The sequence below is a fragment of the Dendrobates tinctorius genome, unplaced genomic scaffold (genome assembly GCF_039654945.1).
Source record: "Dendrobates tinctorius isolate UK_male_01 unplaced genomic scaffold, ASM3965494v1 ptg000292l, whole genome shotgun sequence".
In the NCBI taxonomy this organism is placed as follows: Eukaryota; Metazoa; Chordata; class Amphibia; order Anura; family Dendrobatidae; genus Dendrobates; species Dendrobates tinctorius.
The window spans coordinates 4,380,556-4,403,983 of NW_027361959.1; the positions used below are offsets into that span (position 1 = coordinate 4,380,556).

Consider the following 23,428-nt stretch of genomic DNA (forward strand, 5'->3'; position numbering starts at 1 on the left):
CTCTTTCTCTCTCTCTCGCTCTTTCTCTCTCGCTCGCTCTTTCTCTCTCGCTCGCTCGCTCTTTCTCTCTCTCTCGCTCGCTCTTTCTCTCTCTCTCGCTCGCTCTTTCTCTCTCTCTCGCTCGCTCTTTCTCTCTCTCTCGCTCGCTCTTTCTCTCTCTCTCGCTCGCTCTTTCTCTCTCTCTCGCTCGCTCTTTCTCTCTCTCTCGCTCGCTCTTTCTCTCTCTCTCGCTCGCTCTTTCTCTCTCTCTCGCTCGCTCTTTCTCTCTCTCTCGCTCGCTCTTTCTCTCTCTCTCGCTCGCTCTTTCTCTCTCTCTCGCTCGCTCTTTCTCTCTCTCTCGCTCGCTCTTTCTCTCTCTCTCGCTCGCTCTTTCTCTCTCTCTCGCTCGCTCGCTCTTTCTCTCTCTCGCTCGCTCTTTCTCTCTCTCTCGCTCTTTCTCTCTCTCTCGCTCTTTCTCTCTCTCTCTCTCGCTCTTTCTCTCTCTCTCTCTCGCTCTTTCTCTCTCTCTCTCTCGCTCTTTCTCTCTCTCTCTCTCGCTCTTTCTCTCTCTCTCTCTCGCTCTTTCTCTCTCTCTCTCTCGCTCTTTCTCTCTCTCTCTCTCGCTCTTTCTCTCTCTCTCTCTCGCTCTTTCTCTCTCTCTCGCTCTTTCTCTCTCTCTCGCTCTTTCTCTCTCTCTCTCTCGCTCTTTCTCTCTCTCTCTCTCTCGCTCTTTCTCTCTCTCTCTCTCGCTCTTTCTCTCTCTCTCTCTCTCGCTCTTTCTCTCTCTCTCTCGCTCTTTCTCTCTCTCGCTCTTTCTCTCTCTCGCGCTCTTTCTCTCTCTCGCGCTCTTTCTCTCTCTCGCGCTCTTTCTCTCTCTCGCGCTCTTTCTCTCTCTCGCGCTCTTTCTCTCTCGCGCGCTCTTTCTCTCTCTCGCGCTCTTTCTCTCTCTCGCGCTCTTTCTCTCTCGCGCTCTTTCTCTCTCGCGCTCTTTCTCTCTCTCGCGCTCTTTCTCTCTCTCGCGCTCTTTCTCTCTCTCGCGCTCTTTCTCTCTCGCGCTCTTTCTCTCTCTCGCGCTCTTTCTCTCTCTCGCGCTCTTTCTCTCTCTCGCGCTCTTTCTCTCTCTCGCGCTCGCTCTCTCTCGCGCTCTCTCTCGCGCTCTCTCTCGCGCTCGCTCTCGCGCTCGCGCTCGCTCTCGCGCTCGCTCTCGCGCTCTTTCTCGCGCTCTTTCTCGCGCTCTTTCTCGCTCTCTTTCTCGCCCTCTTTCTCGCCCTCTTTCTCGCCCTCTTTCTCGCGCTCTTTCTCGCGCTCTTTCTCGCGCTCTTTCTCGCGCTCTTTCTCGCGCTCTTTCTCGCGCTCTTTCTCGCGCTCTTTCTCGCGCTCTTTCTCGCGCTCTTTCTCGCGCTCTTTCTCGCGCTCTTTCTCGCGCTCTTTCTCGCGCTCTTTCTCGCGCTCTTTCTCGCGCTCTTTCTCGCGCTCTTTCTCGCGCTCTTTCTCGCGCTCTTTCTCGCGCTCTTTCTCGCGCTCTTTCTCGCGCTCTTTCTCGCGCTCTTTCTCGCGCTCTTTCTCGCGCTCTTTCTCGCGCTCTTTCTCGCGCTCTTTCTCGCGCTCTTTCTCGCGCTCTTTCTCGCGCTCTTTCTCGCGCTCTTTCTCGCGCTCTTTCTCGCGCTCTTGCGCTCTTTCTCGCTCTTGCGCTCTTTCTCGCTCTCGCGCTCTTTCTCGCGCTCTTTCTCGCTCTCGCGCTCTTTCTCGCGCTCTTTCTCGCTCTCGCGCTCTTTCTCGCGCTCTTTCTCGCTCTCGCGCTCTTTCTCGCTCTCGCGCTCTTTCTCGCTCTCGCGCTCTTTCTCGCTCTCGCGCTCTTTCTCTCGCTCTCGCGCTCTTTCTCTCGCTCTCGCGCTCTTTCTCTCGCTCTCGCGCTCTTTCTCTCGCTCTCGCGCTCTTTCTCTCGCTCTCGCGCTCTTTCTCTCGCTCTCGCGCTCTTTCTCTCGCTCTCGCGCTCTCTCTCTCGCGCTCTTTCTCTCTCTCGCGCTCTTTCTCTCTCTCGCGCTCTTTCTCTTTCTCGCGCTCTTTCTCTCTCGCGCTCTCTCTCGCGCTCTTTCTCTCTCTCGCGCTCTTTCTCTCTCTCGCGCTCTTTCTCTCTCTCGCGCTCTTTCTCTCTCTCGCGCTCTTTCTCTCTCTCGCGCTCTTTCTCTCTCTCGCGCTCTTTCTCGCTCTCGCGCTCTTTCTCTCTCTCGCGCTCTTTCTCGCTCTCGCGCTCTTTCTCGCTCTCGCGCTCTTTCTCGCTCTCGCGCTCTTTCTCGCTCTCGCGCTCTTTCTCGCTCTCGCGCTCTTTCTCGCTCTCGCGCTCTTTCTCGCTCTCGCGCTCTTTCTCGCTCTCGCGCTCTTTCTCGCTCTCGCGCTCTTTCTCGCTCTCGCGCTCTTTCTCGCTCTCGCGCTCTTTCTCGCTCTCGCGCTCTTTCTCGCTCTCGCGCTCTTTCTCGCTCTCGCGCTCTTTCTCGCTCTCGCGCTCTTTCTCGCTCTCGCGCTCTTTCTCGCTCTCGCGCTCTTTCTCGCTCTCGCGCTCTTTCTCGCTCTCGCGCTCTTTCTCGCTCTCGCGCTCTTTCTCGCTCTCGCGCTCTTTCTCGCTCTCGCGCTCTTTCTCGCTCTCGCGCTCTTTCTCGCTCTCGCGCTCTTTCTCGCTCTCGCGCTCTTTCTCGCTCTCGCGCTCTTTCTCGCTCTCGCGCTCTTTCTCGCTCTCGCGCTCTTTCTCGCTCTCGCGCTCTTTCTCGCTCTCGCGCTCTTTCTCGCTCTCGCGCTCTTTCTCGCTCTCGCGCTCTTTCTCGCTCTCGCGCTCTTTCTCGCTCTCGCGCTCTTTCTCGCTCTCGCGCTCTTTCTCGCTCTCGCGCTCTTTCTCGCTCTCGCGCTCTTTCTCGCTCTTTCTCTCTCGCGCTCTCTCTCGCGCTCTTTCTCTCTCGCGCTCTTTCTCGCGCTCTTTCTCTCTCGCGCTCTTTCTCGCTCTTTCTCGCTCTTTCTCGCTCTTTCTCGCTCTCGCTCGCTCTTTCTCGCTCTCGCTCTTTCTCGCTCTTTCTCACTCTCGCTCGCTCTTTCTCGCTCTCGCTCTTTCTCGCTCTCGCTCTTTCTCGCTCTCGCTCTTTCTCGCTCTCGCTCTTTCTCGCTCTCGCTCTTTCTCGCTCTCGCTCTTTCTCGCTCTCGCTCTTTCTCGCTCTCGCTCTTTCTCGCTCTCGCTCTTTCTCGCTCTCGCTCTTTCTCGCTCTCGCTCTTTCTCGCTCTCGCTCTTTCTCGCTCTCGCTCTTGCTCGCTCTCGCTCTTGCTCGCTCTTGCTCGCTCTCGCTCTTTCTCGCTCTTTCTCGCTCTCCCGAGATTGCCGACTCTTGCACTGTTGGAATCCCCCGAGATCGCCGAATCACGCGATATCGCGGCGATGCTTGGTAACCCCCTAGATCGCTATGTGGCCGCGGTCCCTTTAAATGAAGACGCGTTCCACCTTGCACGGATCCGTGGTCCGCTGTCATCCGTTCGTCTCTCTACGTCGGCGGATCATTTTTTTTTTTTCTACTTTGGCGGATTTCGGCTGACCGCCGTCAGCGGATGTGTGAAAGAGGACTTAAACTGGACACACAATGTACTATTTACTGTTTTATTTCAACTCTCCTTTGGGGAAATATTACTGTAGCTATCAAGATATTTCGCACCTAGCCAGTTAATTATTTTTTTTAAATTTATTTAATTAGAGCGTCCCCAGAGAGATTTACTTATTTCTGATACTGGCCAGTCATAATCGGGCAGCAGCACCCCCCAGCATCGAACAGGCTCAGAGTGGAGCATGTATTGACAGCCAGCGCTCTTCAGTGCAGTGATGTGCTGAAGCACAGCAGACCCGAGTGTGATTGACTGACGGCTTTAAGCTCTCGTCTCCAGCAGTCCTTGTGAGGAGGGGTAGTGCTGAGGCGTTTGAGTCTCATTACAAAAACTTAAAGTAGCTCTCCTCTCAGAGTGATTACATGTGCTGGAAAGAAGACCCGAGTGTGATTATCAAATTATCAGCTTTCCTCTATAGCAGTTTGCTGTGCTATCCCTCCCCCCACACAGAGTTGACAGCACTTCACTTTGATGATGCTAATTGGTATTTGGTCCCACCAATGAAATTCATTTGAATTTGAGTGGATAGCTTCTAAGAATTGTTTGTAATGAGACTTAACTTCTGCAACACTGCCTTCCCCCCCCACACTGACTGCTGGAGATGAGAGCTGAAAGATGTCAGTTAAGCACACTCGGGTCTACTGAGCTTTAGCACGTCATCTCTCTTCCAGTGAGGACCTCAGCCTGTCAATGCAATTGTGGTGGGGGTGCGGGGCATATTCTTGTTTCCTTAGAGTATGTACCTGCCTGCGTATGATTGCTCAGCGCCAGAAAGAGTAAAAAGTCCACGCTGCCTGTGAAATCTCTTCTGTAATGCACACCTGAAAAAAAACATGTTTCATTGCCAAATACATAAATCGCTAATATCTCCACAACAAAGACCGAATAAAAAAAAATAAACTTTTATTCTGCTCTTCAAGTCAGTATTATATAGTGTTTAGTTCAACTAGAAAAATTTCATGAACCCTTTTGTCGTAAAATAGGGTGGGGCTAAAACTCAGGACCCAGCACCATAATTTGCATCATTTCGTCCTTATGAGGTTAAGAGAAGAGATGAGCGAATATTACGATCGCCATATTTGCATTATTAGCTGTTGGAGTCAATGGGAGTACAGATGAGCGAATATGTTCGGAAACGATCGTCAAACATAAAATCGGCACTGATATGGCACAAATATGGCAAATTTGGATTCGGCGATCATTTTCCGAACATATTCATTCATCTCTAGCTAAGAGGAGACGGTTACATTTCTTCCATTACATTTGATTTGAATCTACAACAAAATCTGGGTAATTCTGTGGTGGGCACAATAATATTTCTATTCCTAATACCTGGTCTACATACGGTGTAGATATGATGTGACATCGGCCAGATTTGCTGTAAAGACCACATATTTTATCTGCCGTTCGGGATGTAAGCCACGCTTTACTGTTGTGCCAACCTCCCCGGCCATATGACATCGATGACCTAGTTACCTTTGTTGTAATCTTCTCATCAGTGATACTTGAGCTAGTCATCCTTGGTCATCAGCTGTTTCCGTGTTGCTGGCCCGATGATACTGTTTGTTCTCGCTGCTGAATATTTATAGCTTTGTTTGAAATGGACTGTGGTGTGTAATACAGAGAATACCATCATCACAAGTGTGAACAGTGGCTTATGAAATGCTTCACCTCGGTGGCCTATAAGAATATAACATATACACGTGTGATTTGCACACTGACTTCAGAGAATTTTCCTGCCGGTGTATTATATAGAGCATTTTCATGTTTCTCAGCACCTTCTCTTTTTCATATGTAGTTTATTTTCCCTGGACTTTTTCCCTACTCTTCCAAATATTAGATGTTGCATGTGGTATAGATTTTTCTGATCTCACCCTCATATGTGACATATTAAAACACATCACGTATTGTAATCATGTTTAATAACTTCTCTATTATGCTCTGAACTATTTCTTGATGTATTTTCTCTCTTAGATCCAGGTAATAGAAGATGATCGGGCTAACAGGACGTCTGAGCCGTTTATTACTGGACTGAGGGGGCAAGTTCCACCGCTCGTTACTACCAACTTCCTGGTCAAAGATCAAGGTACACTTGGCTTGTAATTCTATAAAATGGGTTCTCGTTAAAGTTATTTCTCGATAGCCAGCTGCTAATTTTAACTCCTTAAGGACGAGGAGTATTTCCGTTTTTCGTTTCCATTTTTTGCTCTCCTTCCCACAGCCATAACCTTTTTTTTATTTTCTGTCAATATGGCCATGTGGGGGCTTGTTTTTTTGCGGGACGAGATGTACTTTTGAATGGCACCATTGATTTTACCATATCGTGTACTGGAAAATGGGGAAAAAAAATTCCAAATGCGGTGAAATTGCGAATAAAGTGCAATTTCACAATTGACTTTTTACATTTTTTTTTTTTTTACCATGTTCCCTAAATGCTGCAACTGACCTGCCATGATTCTCCATATGACAAAAATGGAGGAGCTACCTCCATATACAATATACAAAAAAATAATTGCACTCTATCATGCTAAAGCATGTCAATGTGAAATTTGAATAGCAGTATGGCTTTTGAATATTAGGACAAAATATGAGATGCTTAGCATAAAATTTGGCCAAATTATATCTGCCCATCAACCATCCTCAATGTGTTCTCAAAACTGATGGGTCCCTATGTGTGTGAATAGGTCTCTAGGGGCAGAGACACACTGGCGTATTTCTCGTACGATAATTGCATCGCACTGAACGGACTGGCCAGCACCTCTCCTGACCTGAGCATGACAGTGTGATGGATTACTATGCAGCTGTCAAGCTCAGGTCAGGAGAGCAGACAGCCAGTGCGAGTTTTGCAATGCAATTCTCAGATTAAAAATTCGGCAGTGTGTCTCTGCCCTAAGGCTGATATCTGTGTTCCTGGGTGAATGTGGACACCTCCCTCAGCAATGCTTGCATTTATGGGTAAGTAGGAACCTGCTATAATTACCTTGACGATGGTTGATGGGCAGATATAATCATTCCATCTTCAACCTGCTTAACTGTTCATAATAACAGTTCAGTGTACATGCCACCATGTACAGTGCATTGCGAAAGTATTCGGCTCCCTGGAACTTTTCAACCTTTTCCCACATATCATGCTTCAAACATAAAGATATCAAATGTAAATATTTGGTGAAGAATCAACAACAAGTGGGACACAATTGTGAAGTTGAACGAAATGTATTGGTTATTTTATTTAAATTTTTGTGGTAATTCAAGAACTGAAAAGTGGGGCGTGCAATATTGTTCGGCCCCTTTACTTTCAGTGCAGTAAACTCACTCCAGAAGTTCATTGTGGATCTCTGAATGATCCAATGTTGTCCTCAATGACTAATGATGATAAATATAATCCACCGGTGTATAATCAAGTCTCTGTATAAATGCACCTGCTCTGTGATAGTCTTAGGCTTCTGTTTGAAGCACAGAGAGCATCATGAAGACCAAGGAACACAGCAGGCAGGTCCGTGATACTGTTGTGGAGAAGTTTAAAGCCGGATTTGGATACAAAATGATTTTCAAAACTTTAAACATCCCAAGGAGCACTGTGCAAGCGATCATATTGAAAAGGAAGGAGTATCATACCACTGCAAATCTACCAAGACCCGGCCGTCCCTCTAAACTTTCATCTCAAACAAGAAGACTGATCAGAGATGCAGCCAAGAGGCCCATGATCACTCTGGATGAACTGCAGAGATCTACAGCTGAGGAGGGACAGTCTGTCCATAGGACAACAATCAGTCGTACACTGCACAAATCTAGCCTTTATGGAAGAGTAGCAAGAAGAAAGCCATTTCTCAAAGATATCCATAAAAAATGTTATTAAAGTTTGTAACAAGCCACCTGGGAGACACACCAAACATGTGGAAGAAGGTGCTCTGGTCAGATGAAACCAAAATCAAACTTTTTGGCAACAATGCCAAACGATATATTTGGCGTAAAGGCAACACAGCTCATCACCCTGAACACACCATCCCCACTGTCAAACATGGTGGTGGCAGCATCATGGTTTGAGCCTGCTTTTCTTCAGCAGGGACAGGGAAAATGGTTAAAATTGATGGGAAGATGGATGGAGCCAAATACAGGACCATTCTTGAAGAAAATCTGTTGGAGTCTGCAAAAGACCTGGGACTGGGACGGAGATTTGTCTTCCAACAAGACAATGATCCCAAACATAAAGCAAAATCTACAATGGAATGGTTCACGAATAAACGTATCCAGGTGTTAGAATGGCCAAGTCAAAGTCCAGACCTGAATCCATCGAGAATCTGTGGAAAGAGCTGAAAACTGCTGTTCACAAACGATCTCCATCAACCCTCACTGAGCTCAAGCTGTTTGCCAAGGAAGAACGGGCAAGAATTTCAGTTTCTCCATGTACAAAACTGATAGAGACATACCCCAAGCGACTTGCAGCTGTAGTCACAGCAAAAGGTGGCGCAACAAAGTATTAAGTTAAAGGGGCCAAATAATATTGCACGCCCCACTTTTCAGTTTCTGAATTTCCACAAAATTTTCAAATAACCAATAAATTTCGTTCAACTTCACAATTGTGCTCCACTTGTTTCTTCACCAAAAATTTACATTTGGTATCTTTATCTTTGAAGCATGATATGCGGGAAAAGGTTGAAAAGTTCCAGGGAGCCGAATACTTTCGCAAGGCACTGTATGTATATGTGTGTGTGTATATATACAGTACAGACCAAATGTTTGGACACACCTTCTCATTCAAAGAGTTTTCTTTATTTTCATGACTATGAAAATTGTAGATTCACTCTGAAGGCATCAAAACTATGAATTTACACATGTAGAATTATATAATTAACAAAAAAGTGTGACACAACTGAAAATGTCTTATATTCTAGGTTCTTCAAAGTAGCCACCTTTTGCTTTGACTACTGCTTTGCACACTCTTGGCATTCTCTTGATGAGCTTCAATTTTGAATACCGTATATACTCGTGTATAAGCTGAGATTTTCAGCCTATTTTTTTGGGCTGAAAGTCCCCCCCTCTCGGCTTATACACGAGTAATATACGGGGGTCGGAGGTGTAGTGGGGGGCTTGTCAGAGACCATACTTCTCCTCCTCCCCCCCCCCCTTCCCTCCTGGCATGGTCTCTGCAGCCCCCCTGCTTCCCCCATGATCTCAGTGTCCCAGCTGTTCCTGCATTCAGCGGTCACTTGGTACCGCTCATTAAACTCATGAATATGCGCATATTTAATGAGCGGTACCACATGACAGCCTGGGACGCCGACATCATGCTGGAAGCAGGGGCTTTGGGCTGAAGAGACCGGGCGCCAGGAGGGGGCTGGTGAGTATGACGGGGGAGCAGAGCAATACTTACCGCTCCCCGTTCCATCGCTGTGTCCGGGTCCTCTGGCTGTGACTTAGCAGAGGGCATGATGACGTAGTCAGTGCGCGCCCTCTGCTAACGTCACTGCACAGGACCCGGAAACAGCGATGGAACCGGGAACGGTAAATATAGCCAGTGCCGGGGGCCTGAGACAGCGGCGACACCGGCACCCAGCGACGGAGAGGTGAGTGTTATTTTTTTTTTTTTTTTTTTTTTTTATAGCAGTAGCATGTGGGGGGGTATTTTTTGTATGGAGCTTCTACTTGGGGCACCATTAACCCCTGTGAAGCATATGGGGGGTATTGATGTATGGAGCTTCAACTTTGGCCACGATTAACCCCTATGCAGCATATGGGGTTATTGATGTATGGAGCATCTACATGGGGCACCATTAACCCCTGTGCAGCATATGGGGGTATTGATGTATGGAGCATCTACATGGGACACCATTAACCCTTGTGCAGAATATGGGGGTATTTATGTATGGAGCATCTTGCTGGGCCACCATTAACCCTTTTGCATCATTTTATGGGGATATTTATCTATGGAGCATCTTTTTGGGCCACCATTAACCCTTGTGCAGCACCACCCTCGGCTTATACACGAGTCAATAAGTTTTCCCCGTTTTTGTGGCAAAATTAGGGGGGTCGGCCTATACACGAGTATATATGGTAAATCCCCAGCGGAGTCACCAGCAAAGCACCCCCACACCATCACACCACCTCCGCCATGCTTCACGGTGGGAACCAGGAATGTAGAGTCAATCCGTTCACCTTTTCTGCGTCGCACAAAGACACGGTGGTTGGAACCAAAGATCTCAAATTTGGACTCATCAGACCAAAGCACAGATTTCCACTGGTCTAATGTCCATTCCTTGTTTTCCTTAGCCCAAACAAGTCTCTTCTGCGTGTTGCCTGTCCTTAGCAGTGGTTTCCTAGCAGCTATTTTACCATGAAGGCCTGCTGCGCAAAGTCTCCTCATAACAGTTGTTGTAGAGATGTGTCTGCTGCTAGTACTCTGTGTGGCATTGACCTGGTCTCTAATCTGAGCTGCCGTTAACCTGCGATTTCTGAGGCTGGTGACTCGGATGAACTTATCCTCTGCAGCAGAGGTGTCTCTTGGTCTTCCTTTCCTGGGGCGATCCTCATGTGAGACAGTTACTTTGTAGTGCTTGATAGTTTTTGCCACTGCACTTGGGGACACTTTCAAAGTTTTCCCAATTTTCCAGACTGACTGACCTTCATTTCTTAAAGTAATGATGGCCACTCGTTTTTCTTAGCTGCTTTTTTCTTGTCATAATACAAATTCTAACAGTCTATTCAGTAGGACTATCAGCTGTGTATCCACCAGACTTCTGCACAACACAACTGATGGTCCCAACCCCATTTATAAGGCAAGAAATCCCACTTATTAAACCTGACAGGGCACACGTGTGAAGTGAAAACCATTTCTGGTGACTACCTCTTGAAGCTCATCAAGAGAATGCCAAGAGTGTGCAAAGCAGTTATCAAAGCAAAAGGTGGCTACTTTGAAGAACCTAGAATATTAGACAAATTTTCAGTTATTTCACACTTTTTTGTTAATTATATAATTCCACATGTGTTAATTCATAGTTTTGATGCCTTCAGAGTGAATCTACAACTTTCATAGTCACGAAAATAAAGAAAACTCTTTGAATGAGATGTGTCCAAACTTTTGGTCTGTACTGTATATACAATTTTTTTTTTTTTTGTTTTACGTTAAATGATTGGATTGTGGAATGACCGACCTCCTAGGCCAAGCATGGACATACCTCTGTAAGAAGGAGATGATGCTTTAATCACATAGCCATCATCTGTCTGCAAAGGTGTAAGCTCAATTTCTAAGCTTGCGTCAGGGACCTGACATATAATGTAATAGTAGATCACATATTGGGAGGGGGTAAAAATCCACATGGTTGTCTTTTTTTCTACTTTGTTATACTTAACACTTTGTTTCCAGAATTGTATGCACTGAACTACACTTTTTTTTTTTTTTTTGCAATTTAGGGAATGCAAGTCCCCGTTATATACGATGTTCTTCATACAACTTTCCAGCCACCTCCGATATGGCAAAACAGTCTCAAGTTCCAATTGCTGCTGTTATTAAACCTCTGGCAACCTTACCATCAGATGAGGTAACAATGTATATTACTTGTATCTAGGCCACATGATATTTCCACTCGGTCCTCATTAATTAGCCTTTATGGATATATGACAAGTCTGCTTCAATTGAAGTGCACTGCGTAGAGCAATGTATAACATGGAACGAGTAAAGAAAAAGGAGCAACGTAAAAGGGATCTGTCACCGGATAGACAATACAAACTGCATGCATTATTAAATAGATTTCTTGCTCCAGAAGAGGCTCGTGTACTCCCACGTCTGAATGGCAGTAGAATCCTTCTTGGACATATTCCTGTCTGATGTTATCAGTCTATCCCTAGCTGGACACATAAAATGCTCATCTTAATATCTGGTTTATATATATAGCCATTTTTGAGACCACAAATTTTCTATTTTTTTTTCCTTTAAAACAGATGCAAATACTTAATTGAACCCAAGTATGAACATATAGCGAGCTTTACAATTGGGTTTTCATTACTGTCTGCAGAATGAGTTATCTGAGAACTCCTGTTTGGGTTTTTTTAAGCTGAAAAGGAGCCTTAAAAAAAAAAAGTTACTAACTTTCCCCTTAGAGCTGATTGGATCCTCAGTTTTCTCATTCTGCAGCCAGGAATGTGCAAGGAAGCAAGTGTTTGTAAAGACCACATGGTGCAACATTTTTATGAAATGCAGTATCAAAAATTATGTTTGGTAGGAGATAAATATATTTAATAATAAAAGGACTCCTGACTCTCTAGAGATGTCAGCATCTTTTACAGTCACAAGCTTCTTACCGAAGACATCTCTTCTCCGCTAGCAGTCTGCCTCTCCGAGTAGTTCATGATAGATAATTGTCACTCCTTTTGACTAACTGGACATTAGTAAACATTTTTGTTCGGTAGCAATTTAAAGTTAAATCAACATATTTGGTATATTGAAGTGGTTATTTTCTCATTTGTGTTTTTGTATTGTTCCTACCTATATAGGCCCCTCCTTGTATGGTTGATCATGGTGAGACTGGACCTATTCGATGCAACCGATGTAAAGCCTATATGTGCCCCTATATGCAGTTTATTGAGGGTGGGAGAAGGTTTCAATGTTGCTTTTGCAGCTGTGTCACTGAAGGTAAGTTACTTACATAGTTTCCAAGTGCGTACTCAGCTTATGACTCGGTTATCACCCAGATTAGACGATTACATTCCAAATCTTTCATGTATAAGGTTTTCCTTTCAGGAGGCTTCTAAGCAAGGAAGTGAGAGCTATAATTACCATGCTGATTTTTTTTTGCATCTGAATTTCTGAAGACCTCTTTAGTGTATGTGCACATTGCAGCTTGTGACCAGGTCACTTCTTTTAGCCACTTCAAAGCATGAAATGGTTAAAAAGTTAGAGAAAACACAACATATACACAGCAAGTCGTTTTGACATTGCTGTTCATATGTTAAATTTTTTTTGCACTTGGAGCCTACCCTACAGCCAATACACATACCCTTGTTAGGGATTGCTTTACAGTGGTAAATGTACTATAAAGAACAAAAGTCAGGTATGTATATGTAGAAAAAAATATATTTTGGGCTATTTACCCAGGGTTAGGTTAATTCCTGTGACCGCCTTTCTGTTTAACAGAAAATAATACATGATCTGATAGCTTGTTTTTTTTTTTTTGTTTTTTTAAAGAAGCTATTACAATGATAAAAATGTATCATTGGAATTTTCTGTCTAGATTATATTCCTATGATATTTTATGGACTGATGGCCTGTGTATGGATATTTTAGCTTGCCATTATTGACAACTTGCATCTTTTTTATCCCACTTTGCAGTGCCACCTCACTACTTTCAGCACTTGGATCACACAGGAAAGAGAGTAGATTGCTACGATAGACCTGAACTCTCAATGGGATCTTACGAGTTCACAGCAACAGTTGATTACTGCAAGGTATAGCAAACTATGCTTAAAGGTGTATTCCCATCTCCAAGATATTCTCCCAATATGTAGTAGGTATAATAATATTCGCACATATCCTCAATTAGAAATGTTCTTCTGATTCGCTATGTTGTTTACCCCATGTGCAAAGCATTGCAGTACCTTGGGTATCCATGGTTACAACTGCTAACAACTAACTTACTATCTTACTGGTCGTCACCATGGATATAGTAAATAGCGACATAGAAATGCAGTATAGTTCTTCTGATTCACTAATTGAAAGTATTTGCCAATATTATCACACCTACTGCATATTGGCATAGGATCTTTGAGATGGGAATATCCATTTAAGAGATTATCTGACACATGGCAAGTTCATGGATTAATTGAGTCTATTCACATATTTCCCCTCTTCTTTGTTTTTGTCTGCACAAACAGAATAATAAGTTCCCAAACCCCCCAGCCTTCATCTTCATGATTGACGTTTCATACAATGCTGTGAAGAGTGGCTTAGTTGCACTGATCTGCGAGGAGCTGAAGCAGCTCATTGATTATCTGCCCAGGTTAGTCTTCGTTCACTAATAATTGTTTGTGCACACTTTCCTAATAAGTTATGATCCATAAATAACTTCGGTCTTTTCTTATTTCTAGGGAAGGTAGCATGGAAGAATCGGTGATCAGAGTTGGATTTGTGACCTACAACAAAGTTCTTCACTTCTATAATGTGAAAAGCTCCCTAGCACAGCCGCAGATGATGGTGGTGTCTGATGTGGCTGATATGTTTGTCCCTTTGCTGGATGGATTTCTTGTAAATGTGAATGAATCAAGGACTGTCATTACCAGGTAATCGCCAGTCCTATCCATAGATTAGCCAACAAATTAGTTAAACCATAATTATTAATACAAAGTCTATTTCTCTTGATAATCGTTATGTGTTAGTAATTGCATCTGTTTAATGCGAGCCAGCTTGCATAAAGGAGTTCTCTAGACCTGCAGCTCTGTCCGTGGGAAACGGTGAACATGGGTGTTAAGTAGTGATGAGCGCGTATACTCGTTGCTTGGGATTTCCCGAGCATGCTCTGGTGTCCTCCGAATATTTTGGCGTGCTCAGAGATTTGGTTTTCGTCGCCTCAGCTGCATGATTTGCGGCTGCTAGACAGCCTGAATATATGTAGAGATTCCCTAACAAACAAGCATTCCTCACATGTATTCAGCCTGTTCAGCAGCCGCAAATCATGCAGCTGCGTCGACAGAAACTAAATCTCTGAGCACGCCAAAATATTTGGAGGACACTCGAGCAACGAGTATACTCGCTCATCACTAGTTAAGAGTCAGGCACCACTAATGTGATTGACCTATCCAAGGCTATTCGTTTTGTATCTCTGAAAAACTTTCTGCAAAGTTTCGGTACGTGCTTTCAGCAAAGTAACAGCCATTGCCTGGTCTTTCCTTTGTCTCCCATAGTTTATTAGACCAGATTCCAGAGCTGTTTGCAGACACCAGGGAAACGGAGACTGTTTTTGCACCTGTTATTCAAGCTGGTCTGGAAGCCCTGAAGGTAAATATCTCATAAGTTGAATCTCTTGTCTGATGTCGTTCTGTCCTGCAGCTCCGCAGTCATTTTGTGTATTCTTTCTAGGCAGCCGACTGCGCTGGGAAACTTTTTGTTTTTCACACTACTCTTCCAATAGCTGAAGCACCAGGAAAGCTGAAGAACAGAGATGATAAGAAGCTCCTCAATACAGATAAAGAGAAGGTAATCCAGCATTATTGGGACCAGGCAGGTGCCGGTTTAGTACATTGTCCGAATTATAAAACCCGCCATACAATGAAATATAGGATCACTCACTTGGAAGGGTACAACATTTTCCAGAAGAAAATTCTCAACTAATTATTACCTTACATACAGTCGCAGTATATATAAAATGTATTAACTGATTCATGTAAAATTTTAACAAATATATATGAATCGGTTAATATAACAGCAGTTCATATACATTATTAACCGATTCACAACATATGACGTATAGGTGCATCATAGGTCGTATTTCTCCCTTTGATGCGGGCTCCAGCGCTGAGCCCACGTCTTTCCTGGCACATGACAGCAATTCTTTTGTTGTTTTCATGCCAACCTGAATCAGCTGTGTGAAATTGGATGGGAGCGTTGCCGCACCCACCTTCAAATTCATGAAGTGTCTGTGTCCTATACTCCAGAAATGCTCCATCAGTCTCTGACAGTAGAAGCATTTCTTGGGCTGTGCACATCACTTGGATTCCTAATGAATTCAGTGCCTTCTACTCCAGCAAGATTGGTCTAGCACAAGCATGCGCTATTCCTGTCTACGCCTTTCTTGATTAATCAACCCCACAACATGCATGAGTTTTCATAAAATCACATCCACTGTGCTTGAACAGTTAAATGCAGCTACATGAGCACATGGTTTTAAAGGGAATCTGTCAGCAGGATTGTGCACTGTAACCTGGAGACAGTGTCAGGTTGGTGCCGTTATACTGATTGCAGTGATACCTTGGTTGATAAAATCCATCTTGTGTTTGTTTAATCTTTATTTTCAGTTTTGAGTTAATGTTATGCTCGTGGGCGGCCTGTGAGGGGGGGGGTCTTCATATATTGAAAAAAAAAGAAACACCTTCAGCAGGCAGGCGTCGGCTCTTATTGCACGTTAAATGTGCACATAATTCTTTTATTTGATTCTATAAATTCCTATAAAAAAAACTGTCTCAAAATGGCACCTGCGCAGTAGCAGCTATCGGCAATTCCATAGATGCTTCTGCACAGGCAACTCCATCTTGCTAGAGAAAAAAAAGAAATTGTCTACACCAAGATGGCGCCGGCCACGCCTGCGCAATAGCATCTATCGGCGAACCGATAAATGCAATTGCACAGTCGGCGCCATCTTGGAGGAGGCAATTTTTTTTACTCTAGCAAGAATATTCATTATGTAAAATAGTGGTCAGGTCAATGAGGGATCAGTGATCTTTCAGAAGTCATACTGATGATTACCGAATCAGAGCACCACATGGGGACCCCCCACAGGCCGCCCCAGAGCACGAGCATATCATTAACTCATAACTTACAATAAAGATTAAACGACAACCACAAGACAGATTTCATCAACAAAGGTATCATTATAATCAGTGTAACGGAGCCGACCTGACACTGGCTGTAGGTTACTGTGCGCAATCCTGCTGACAGGTTTCCTTTAAAGGAATTTCCTAATTATCAAATTTGCTTTCTTTCTTGGCAAAATCACTATTACTCTGTCGCCTCATTGGGTGACAAAGAACCATGGGTGTTATCCTGCTGTCCACTAGGAGGCGACACTATGCATAATCTGAAAAAGATTAACTATGGCTCCTCATCTGCAGTATACACCCCTGGACGGCGTCGGCCTTCTCCAGTTTTTGCTTAGTGTCGCATAGGAAGCACACCTAAAGAATTTTTTCTCTTTTTCACTCCGTTTTTTTTTTCCGGATGCCAGATGAAGAAAAGTGGGTCTTCTGTGAGACTCCTGGCTTGGCTCCTTCCTCGGCCCCCTATTATGGGGTGCCCGGGTGAAGTTGAGATGGCTGTTCCCCATGTCGCTCCTTCCCCAGTCCTGCGGGTGCTGGTTCGAAGTCGAGACCCCCCTCCTTCCCCAATTCCTTTTGGTCTTGGGTTGAGGTCGAGGCGAGGAGGAAGCCCCCTGATGGTGACAGCAGCACCCTCCCTAATCCCACTCTGGGGGAATTGGGTTGAGACGCCTCAGGTAGGGTCTGTACCATGGCAATCTGCAGCTCACAGTATCCAGGGACCCCAGCCCAGCTGCGGGCTCCTGTCGGGGCCGGGGGGGAGTGCGGGCAGGCATGGCACATACAGACACAGGGCTCCCTGCGACCCTGTCTCTGCGGCAGCACCAACTCCATAGCGCCTCAGGGGGACCCATCACAGGGCCCTGCTTCCGATTGTGGCCCCACCGCTATCCTGCCTTTCCATCCGGGGGGGTACGGTTCAGATCTGACCCACTCCCGGACTTCCGCGCTGGCCTGGAGCCCTTTCTGGGCATCGGTAACTAATTTAGGCTGCGGCTTCGGCCTAGCTGAGGTCGCCGCCTCCTCTCCGCCCCCCAGATGACAAATATGACACTCTACAGTGTCATAGAAAAGGCGGATCGAGACAGAAAGGGCGCGTTTTTACACATCTCTGCGCGCTCTTTCTCAGCTCACCGCCCCCTTCTTCTCCCTCCTCATCCTCTCAGTGGCTATTTCTGCTGCAGGCATCAGCAGCACCATGCCAGCCAGTCTCTGGGGGGCACAGGACTGTGGATCTTCGGCGCTGGACCTAGGGGCACGCTAGTGGGGTAAGATCACAGCTCGGGTTTTTTACTCGGCTGTGAATCCGGATTCCCTGTAAGGCTCTGCTATAGGTTTTTCCCTGCATAGCCACCCCTGTAGGGCCCTCTCATAGCCAGCCCTTCCGCACTCTGTGCACTATGCCGGGCTCAAGGTCCAAGAGAACCAAGCAGGACTGCTTTTATGCATTCTGCACAGCCTGCAAAACCACTCTCCCCAGTGGCAGCACGCACGTACCCGCACTGTCAGGACTTTGTCCAGAATACTGGGTCAGAACCCCAAGAGGCTCCTACCAATGCTTCAGCGGCTGCTACCACACCGGAATGGGCTACCCAGATGTCAGTCTATGGCGCAGTCCATAGATAACCTAACCTCCACATTGCTCCAGGCTCTGCAGGGTCATGTCTCGGCTATGAGCGTTACCCAGCAAAGGGACAGCTCCACTCAGGGACAGGCCATTTCTGGCTCTCCCAGACGTAAGCGCACCCACACGTCGCGTTCCTCTGCGTCATCCCATAGCACACTGTCATCCCCCTCTAGGGAGAGACACCGTAGTTCCAGGTCGCCTAGACTATCCCCTACCAGAGACAGACAACGCAGATCTCCACAGCGATCCCCGACGACAGAAGGCCTTCGCCCCAGCTCGCTCACCAGGGAACGCCTCAGCGATACGCAGGATTCGGAAGGCATCTGTGACTCAGACAACGAAACGGAGCGGTCTCTGGCCCCTTGTCCCCCTAGCAATACAGCGCTAGTTGAGGACTTAGTCTCTTCCATCCATCAGGTGCTGGACATTTCCGATCCAACCACGGAAGCCCCAGAACACAAGATTTGCTTTCAAGGTGTTCTGAAACCACCTAAGGTCTTCTCTAACCACCTGGAATTTAAAGCGATCCTTACTAAGCAGTTTTCGCAGCCTGAGAAGAAATTCACCAATCGCAAATATGTGGAGGCTAGGTATCCCTTCCCACAAAAGGACACCAAGGAGTGGACAGATCCGCCTGAAGTGGACCCCCCAGTCTCTAGGCTAGGAGCACAGACCATCCTATCACTGCCAGATAGCTCAACCTTCAGGGACGCAGCAGACCGGCAGGTCGAACGCATGGCTCGTTCAATTTTTGAGGCTGCAGGGGCCTCCCTGGCTCCCGCATTCGCTTCAGTATGGGCGGCAAAGGCCATTCAGGCTTGGGCCAAAAAATTGCAAACTGGCCTCCAAGCTTCAAATCCTGAGCTGTCGGACCAAGCGGTTCAAATAGCAGTGGTAGCAGATTACATGCTTCTTGCAGCCCTGGATTCCGCAAGAGGTGTAGCGGGGATTGCATCAAACGCCATCACGATTCGGCGTATCCTCTGGCTGCGGGAAAGGAAAGCGGATGCGGCCTCAAAGTCCTTCACGCATCTCCCGTACCTCAGTGGACGGCTTTTCAGTGAAAAGTTGGACACAATGATATCCAGTGCCACTGGGGGTAAGAGTACCTCTCTCCTTCAATTAAAACCTAAACGCATGTTCAAATGGCGTAACCAAACACGATTCCGATCCTTTCGGAATTCTTCGGGCTGGTCCGCCTCGCGTCCAGCACAAAATCGTAACCGCTCTCCACGCAGGGACAACCCACGGGCAGCACAGAGGCCAGACAGGAACTGGCAGTCGAAAACAGGCCAGGCGAAGCCCAAAGGAGGAAAACCTCATAATTTCTCCTCACCATGACTCACGAACTCCGGAAGACACCCCACCCGTAGGCGGACGACTTCTACTCTTTCAGCAAGTCTGGCTGCCTATTACAGAAGACAAGTGGGTCAGGGAAAATAGTGTCTTCCGGATACAAGATAGCGTTCACTTCCAGTCCACTGAACCGGTTCTTCCCCTCAGTTCCACCAAAACCGCCAGAAAAGGCTCGTGCTTTCCACCAAGCGGTTTCCCCTCTCCTTCAAGCAGGAGTCGTAGTACCGGTTCCCGCGGCCGAACGATTCCGAGGGTTCTACTCCAATCTATTCGTAGTCCCCAAGAAAGGAGGCAGCGTCCGGCCCATACTAGACCTAAAACAACTCAACAAGTATGTACGAGTTCGTCATTTTCGCATGGAGTCCCTTCGGTCCATCATTGCGTCAATGGAGCAAGGACAATATCTCGCCTCCATAGACATACAGGACGCATACCTGCATATACCGATTGCTCCCGCCCATCAGAGATTTCTCAGGTTCGCAATCGACCAGGACCACTACCAGTTCGTGGCTCTCCCGTTCGGACTCGCCACGGCTCCCAGAACATTTACCAAGGTCATGGCTGCCACCATGGACGTTCTACACTCCAGAGGCATAGAAGTCGTTCCGTACCTGGACGACCTTCTCATCAAGGCTTCCACCTTCAAGGACTGCGAGGTCAGCATCTCAATCACAATCGACACTCTGAGTCGCCTGGGCTGGTGAGTCAACTTAAAAAAATAATCGACTACCCCGAGTCAGTCTCTGACCTTCCTGGGGATGCTATTCGACACCTCCCAGGGGTCTGGTGCTCCTTCCCAGAGACAAGGCACTGGCTCTCCGTCTAGGAGTTCGCATACTTTTCCGCAATCCCCCCCGATATCTCCGGTTTGCCATGAGAGTCCTCGGCAGGATGGCAGCAGCAATGGAGGCGGTAACATTTGCTCAGTCTCACCTCAGGCCTCTTCAACTAGCCATCTTCAAGTCCTGGGACAGGAATCCTTTCTCCCTCGACAGGGAGTTCCGGCTAACATCGGCAACCAGGAGGTCCCTGCACTGGTGGCTCAAGCCAACCTCACTGGCAACGGGAAAATCCTTTCTCTCAGATCAATGGAAGGTCCTGACCACCGACGCGAGCCTGACAGGTGCGGTGCACCTACATCACAGGGCAAGTGGTCACCAGTGGAGGCGAACATGCCCATCAACGTCTTGGAAATTCGGGCCATCTTCCTGGCATTGAGAGCCTTTCGTCACTTACTGGCAGCCTCTCATATCAGAGTACAGTCGGACAATGCCACGGCAGTAGCATATGTGAACCATCAAGGCGGGACCCGCAGTACCCAGGCGATGAGAGAAGTGGCACATATCCTCCATTGGGCAGAAGACACGAGGTCGGTACTCTCTGCGGTCCACATTCCGGGTGTAGAAGACAAGGAATGGACTCGGGAGAGTGGTCTCTCCATCCTGAAATCTTTCGACAGATCTGCCATCGCTGGGGGACCCCGGACGTGGACCTAATGGCATCCCATCTCAATGCCAAGGTCTCCAACTTCATGGCCAGGACACACGATCCGCGGTCGCTCGGAGCAGATGCCCTGGTTCAGGACTGGACCCAGTTCCAGCTTCTGTACATCTTTCCACCTCTCCCCCTGATATCCAGAGTCATGAGGAAGATCAAACACGAGGGAGTTCCAACCATCCTGATCGCGCCAGACTGGCCCAGACGTACATGGTACGCCGACGTCGTACAACTTACAGCAGATGTTCCCTGGCGTCTCCCCGACCGTCCTGATCTTCTGTCACAAGGCCCGTTCTACCACCAGCACACAGGGGCTCTCAATTTGACAGCGTGGCCCTTGAGACCTGGGTTCTAACCCAGGCAGGACTCTCAACGGACGTCATTAGAACCATGATCAGGGCACGGAAGCCAGCCTCCGCCAAGATTTATTACCGTACCTGGAGAGCTTTCTTCACCTGGTGCGAATCTTGCGGTCAGATTCCACTCCCTTATTCCCTCCCAAAAGTCCTTGGCTTTCTCCAATCGGGCCTGGACGCCAGGCTATCCCTGGGCTCGCTTAAGAGCCAGGTGTCAGCGCGCTCAGTGCTCTTTCAGAGGCGCATCACTAACAAGCCGCAAGTAAGGACCTTTTCTCCAGGGGATTTCCCGATTGGTTCCCCCCTAAAGACGGCCACTGGAAACGTGGGACCTCAACCTGGTCCTGACAGAATTGCAGGCACCACCTTTCGAACCCCTTAAGGAAGTCCCACTCCGCATTCTATCACAGGTGGTTTTTCTGGTGGCAATCACCTCGCTTCGCAGGGTGTCTGAATTGTCAGCACTCTCCTGCAGATGGCTCTTTCTAGCCTTTCACCAGGACAAGGTGGTTCTCTGTACAGTCCCATCCTTCCTTCCGAAGGTTGTGTCCATCTTCCACCTCAATGAGGAAATTTCATTGCCATCCCTTTGCCCGGTTCCGGTTCATAGAGTGAAGAAGGCTCTGCATACGCTTGACCTCGTCAGGGCATTGCGTATATATGTGTCTAGGACTGCACCCTTCCGGAAGTATGATTCCCTTTTCCGTCTTCCGGAAGGCGTTCGCAAGGGTCTGCCGGCTTCCAAAGCTACCCTGGCCAGGTGGATCAAGTCCACCATACAAGAGGCTTACCGCCTTAACAATTCTCCTGTTCCGGCCGGTATCACGGCATACTCTACGCGGGCGGTAAGGGCCTCCTGGGCCATTCGGCACCAGGCTTTGGCACAACAGGTGTGTAAGGCGGCCACTTGGACTAGCTTACACACGTTTACGAAACATTACAGAGTTCATACCCAGTACTCAGCGGATGCGAGCCTGGGTAGATGGGTTCTGCAGGCGGCAGTGCCCCAAGTTTAGGGACCTGTCTGCACAATATTTGTCCATTGCTTCCCACCCAGGGACTGCTTTGGGATGTCCCATGGTTCTGTGTCCCCCAATGAGGCGACAGAGTAAAGGACATTTTTGTGTACTCACCGTAAAATCTTCCTCTTAGCCTCTAATTGAGGGACACAGCTCCCACCCTGTTGCCCTTATGGGCCGTTGTTACGGTTGAGTTCTCATATTGTTCTTTGAGCTTGTACATGGTGGCCTTATTACAGGCATGGTTATGTTATTTCTGTTAACTTCCTCCTAATGCTTTTGCACAAAACTGGAGAAGGCTGACGCCGTCCAGGGATGTATACTGCAGAGGAGGAGCCATAGTTAATCTTTTTCAGATTATGCATAGTGTCGCCTCCTAGTGGACAGCAGCATAACACCCATGGTTCTGTGTCCCCCAATTAGAGGCTAAGAGAGATTTTACGGTGAGTACACAAAAATCTCCTTTTTGCTGTTTTGTCAGGTTATTACAATATACCGTATTTTTCGCTTTATAAGACGCTCCGGATTATAAGACACACCACAAATTTTGAGGAGAAAAATAAGAAAAAAATATTTTTTAATAAAATGGTGGTGCCTCTTATAATCCTTGCATCTTATTGCTTACTGGGGTTGGTGGCTGCGGTGTAGCGGGGTCCCAGGCTTGCTGCTGGAGGAGGCAGGCGTGGAGTGATGCTGCAGGCCGCATTCAGGAATGAGGGGGGCTCCGATGTGTGCCGTTGCTGCTGCTGCAGGATCTTGTGCTGCTGCCGGGTTTCTCCGCTTGTCCGGCAGTTGCTGGCCAGTGCTGCGGGTGTCTTCGGTGCCCAGCGGTGCGGCGTTGTGTGCCCGTCGATGCCCGGGGCTCACCGAGGAAATGCCTGGGGCTCTGGCCTGTCGCACAATGTCGGCAGAGCCCCGGGCATCGATGGGCACACAACGCGGCACTGGAGACTCCGGCAGCACCGGCCAGCAACCGCTGGACGCCCCCGATCACAGCCTAGGTAAGGCATGTCCGCTTTGTAAGACGCACCCCCGTTTTCCCCCCAAATTTGTGGGGAAAAAAGTGCGTCTTACAAAGCGGAAAATACGGTACTTCGTGGATTACTGAATGTTTAATAGCAGGGATTATGATTAAGAATTTATAGGTCAGATTTATACTAAATACTAAACTTATTTTCTTATTTTTGGTTCTCAAATTAGCAACATTTTAGGGCTTGGTTTAAAAATTAAATTAGTTTCTGATCTTACTTTTTATTGCCTTTTTCCGTAGACCTTATTCCAACCTCAAACAACGTTTTATAACAATCTAGCCAAGGAATGTGTAGCGCAGGGCTGCTGTGTGGACCTCTTCCTTTTTCCAAACCAGTACCTTGATGTGGCCACACTTGGTGTTGTTCCATACCAAACCGGAGGCTCTGTTTACAAGTACACGTTCTTTCAGG

At 47.4% G+C, this 23,428-nt stretch overlaps 1 protein-coding gene across 4 annotated transcripts in view; it reads left to right on the top strand.

Moving 5' to 3' along the window:
* Positions 1-23,428, top strand: part of SEC24C (SEC24 homolog C, COPII coat complex component) — a 110,808-nt gene that overhangs the window by 31,624 nt on the left and 55,756 nt on the right. For all 4 annotated transcript variants that reach the window (XM_073560042.1, XM_073560043.1, XM_073560044.1 and 1 more), the window contains 9 exons: positions 5,590-5,701; positions 11,023-11,150; positions 12,103-12,241; positions 12,938-13,053; positions 13,480-13,604; positions 13,693-13,884; positions 14,506-14,599; positions 14,681-14,797; positions 23,257-23,427. In XM_073560042.1, coding sequence (XP_073416143.1) covers positions 5,590-5,701; positions 11,023-11,150; positions 12,103-12,241; positions 12,938-13,053; positions 13,480-13,604; positions 13,693-13,884; positions 14,506-14,599; positions 14,681-14,797; positions 23,257-23,427 — 1,194 coding nt within the window. The remainder of the gene's footprint in view (positions 1-5,589; positions 5,702-11,022; positions 11,151-12,102; positions 12,242-12,937; positions 13,054-13,479; positions 13,605-13,692; positions 13,885-14,505; positions 14,600-14,680; positions 14,798-23,256; position 23,428) is intronic.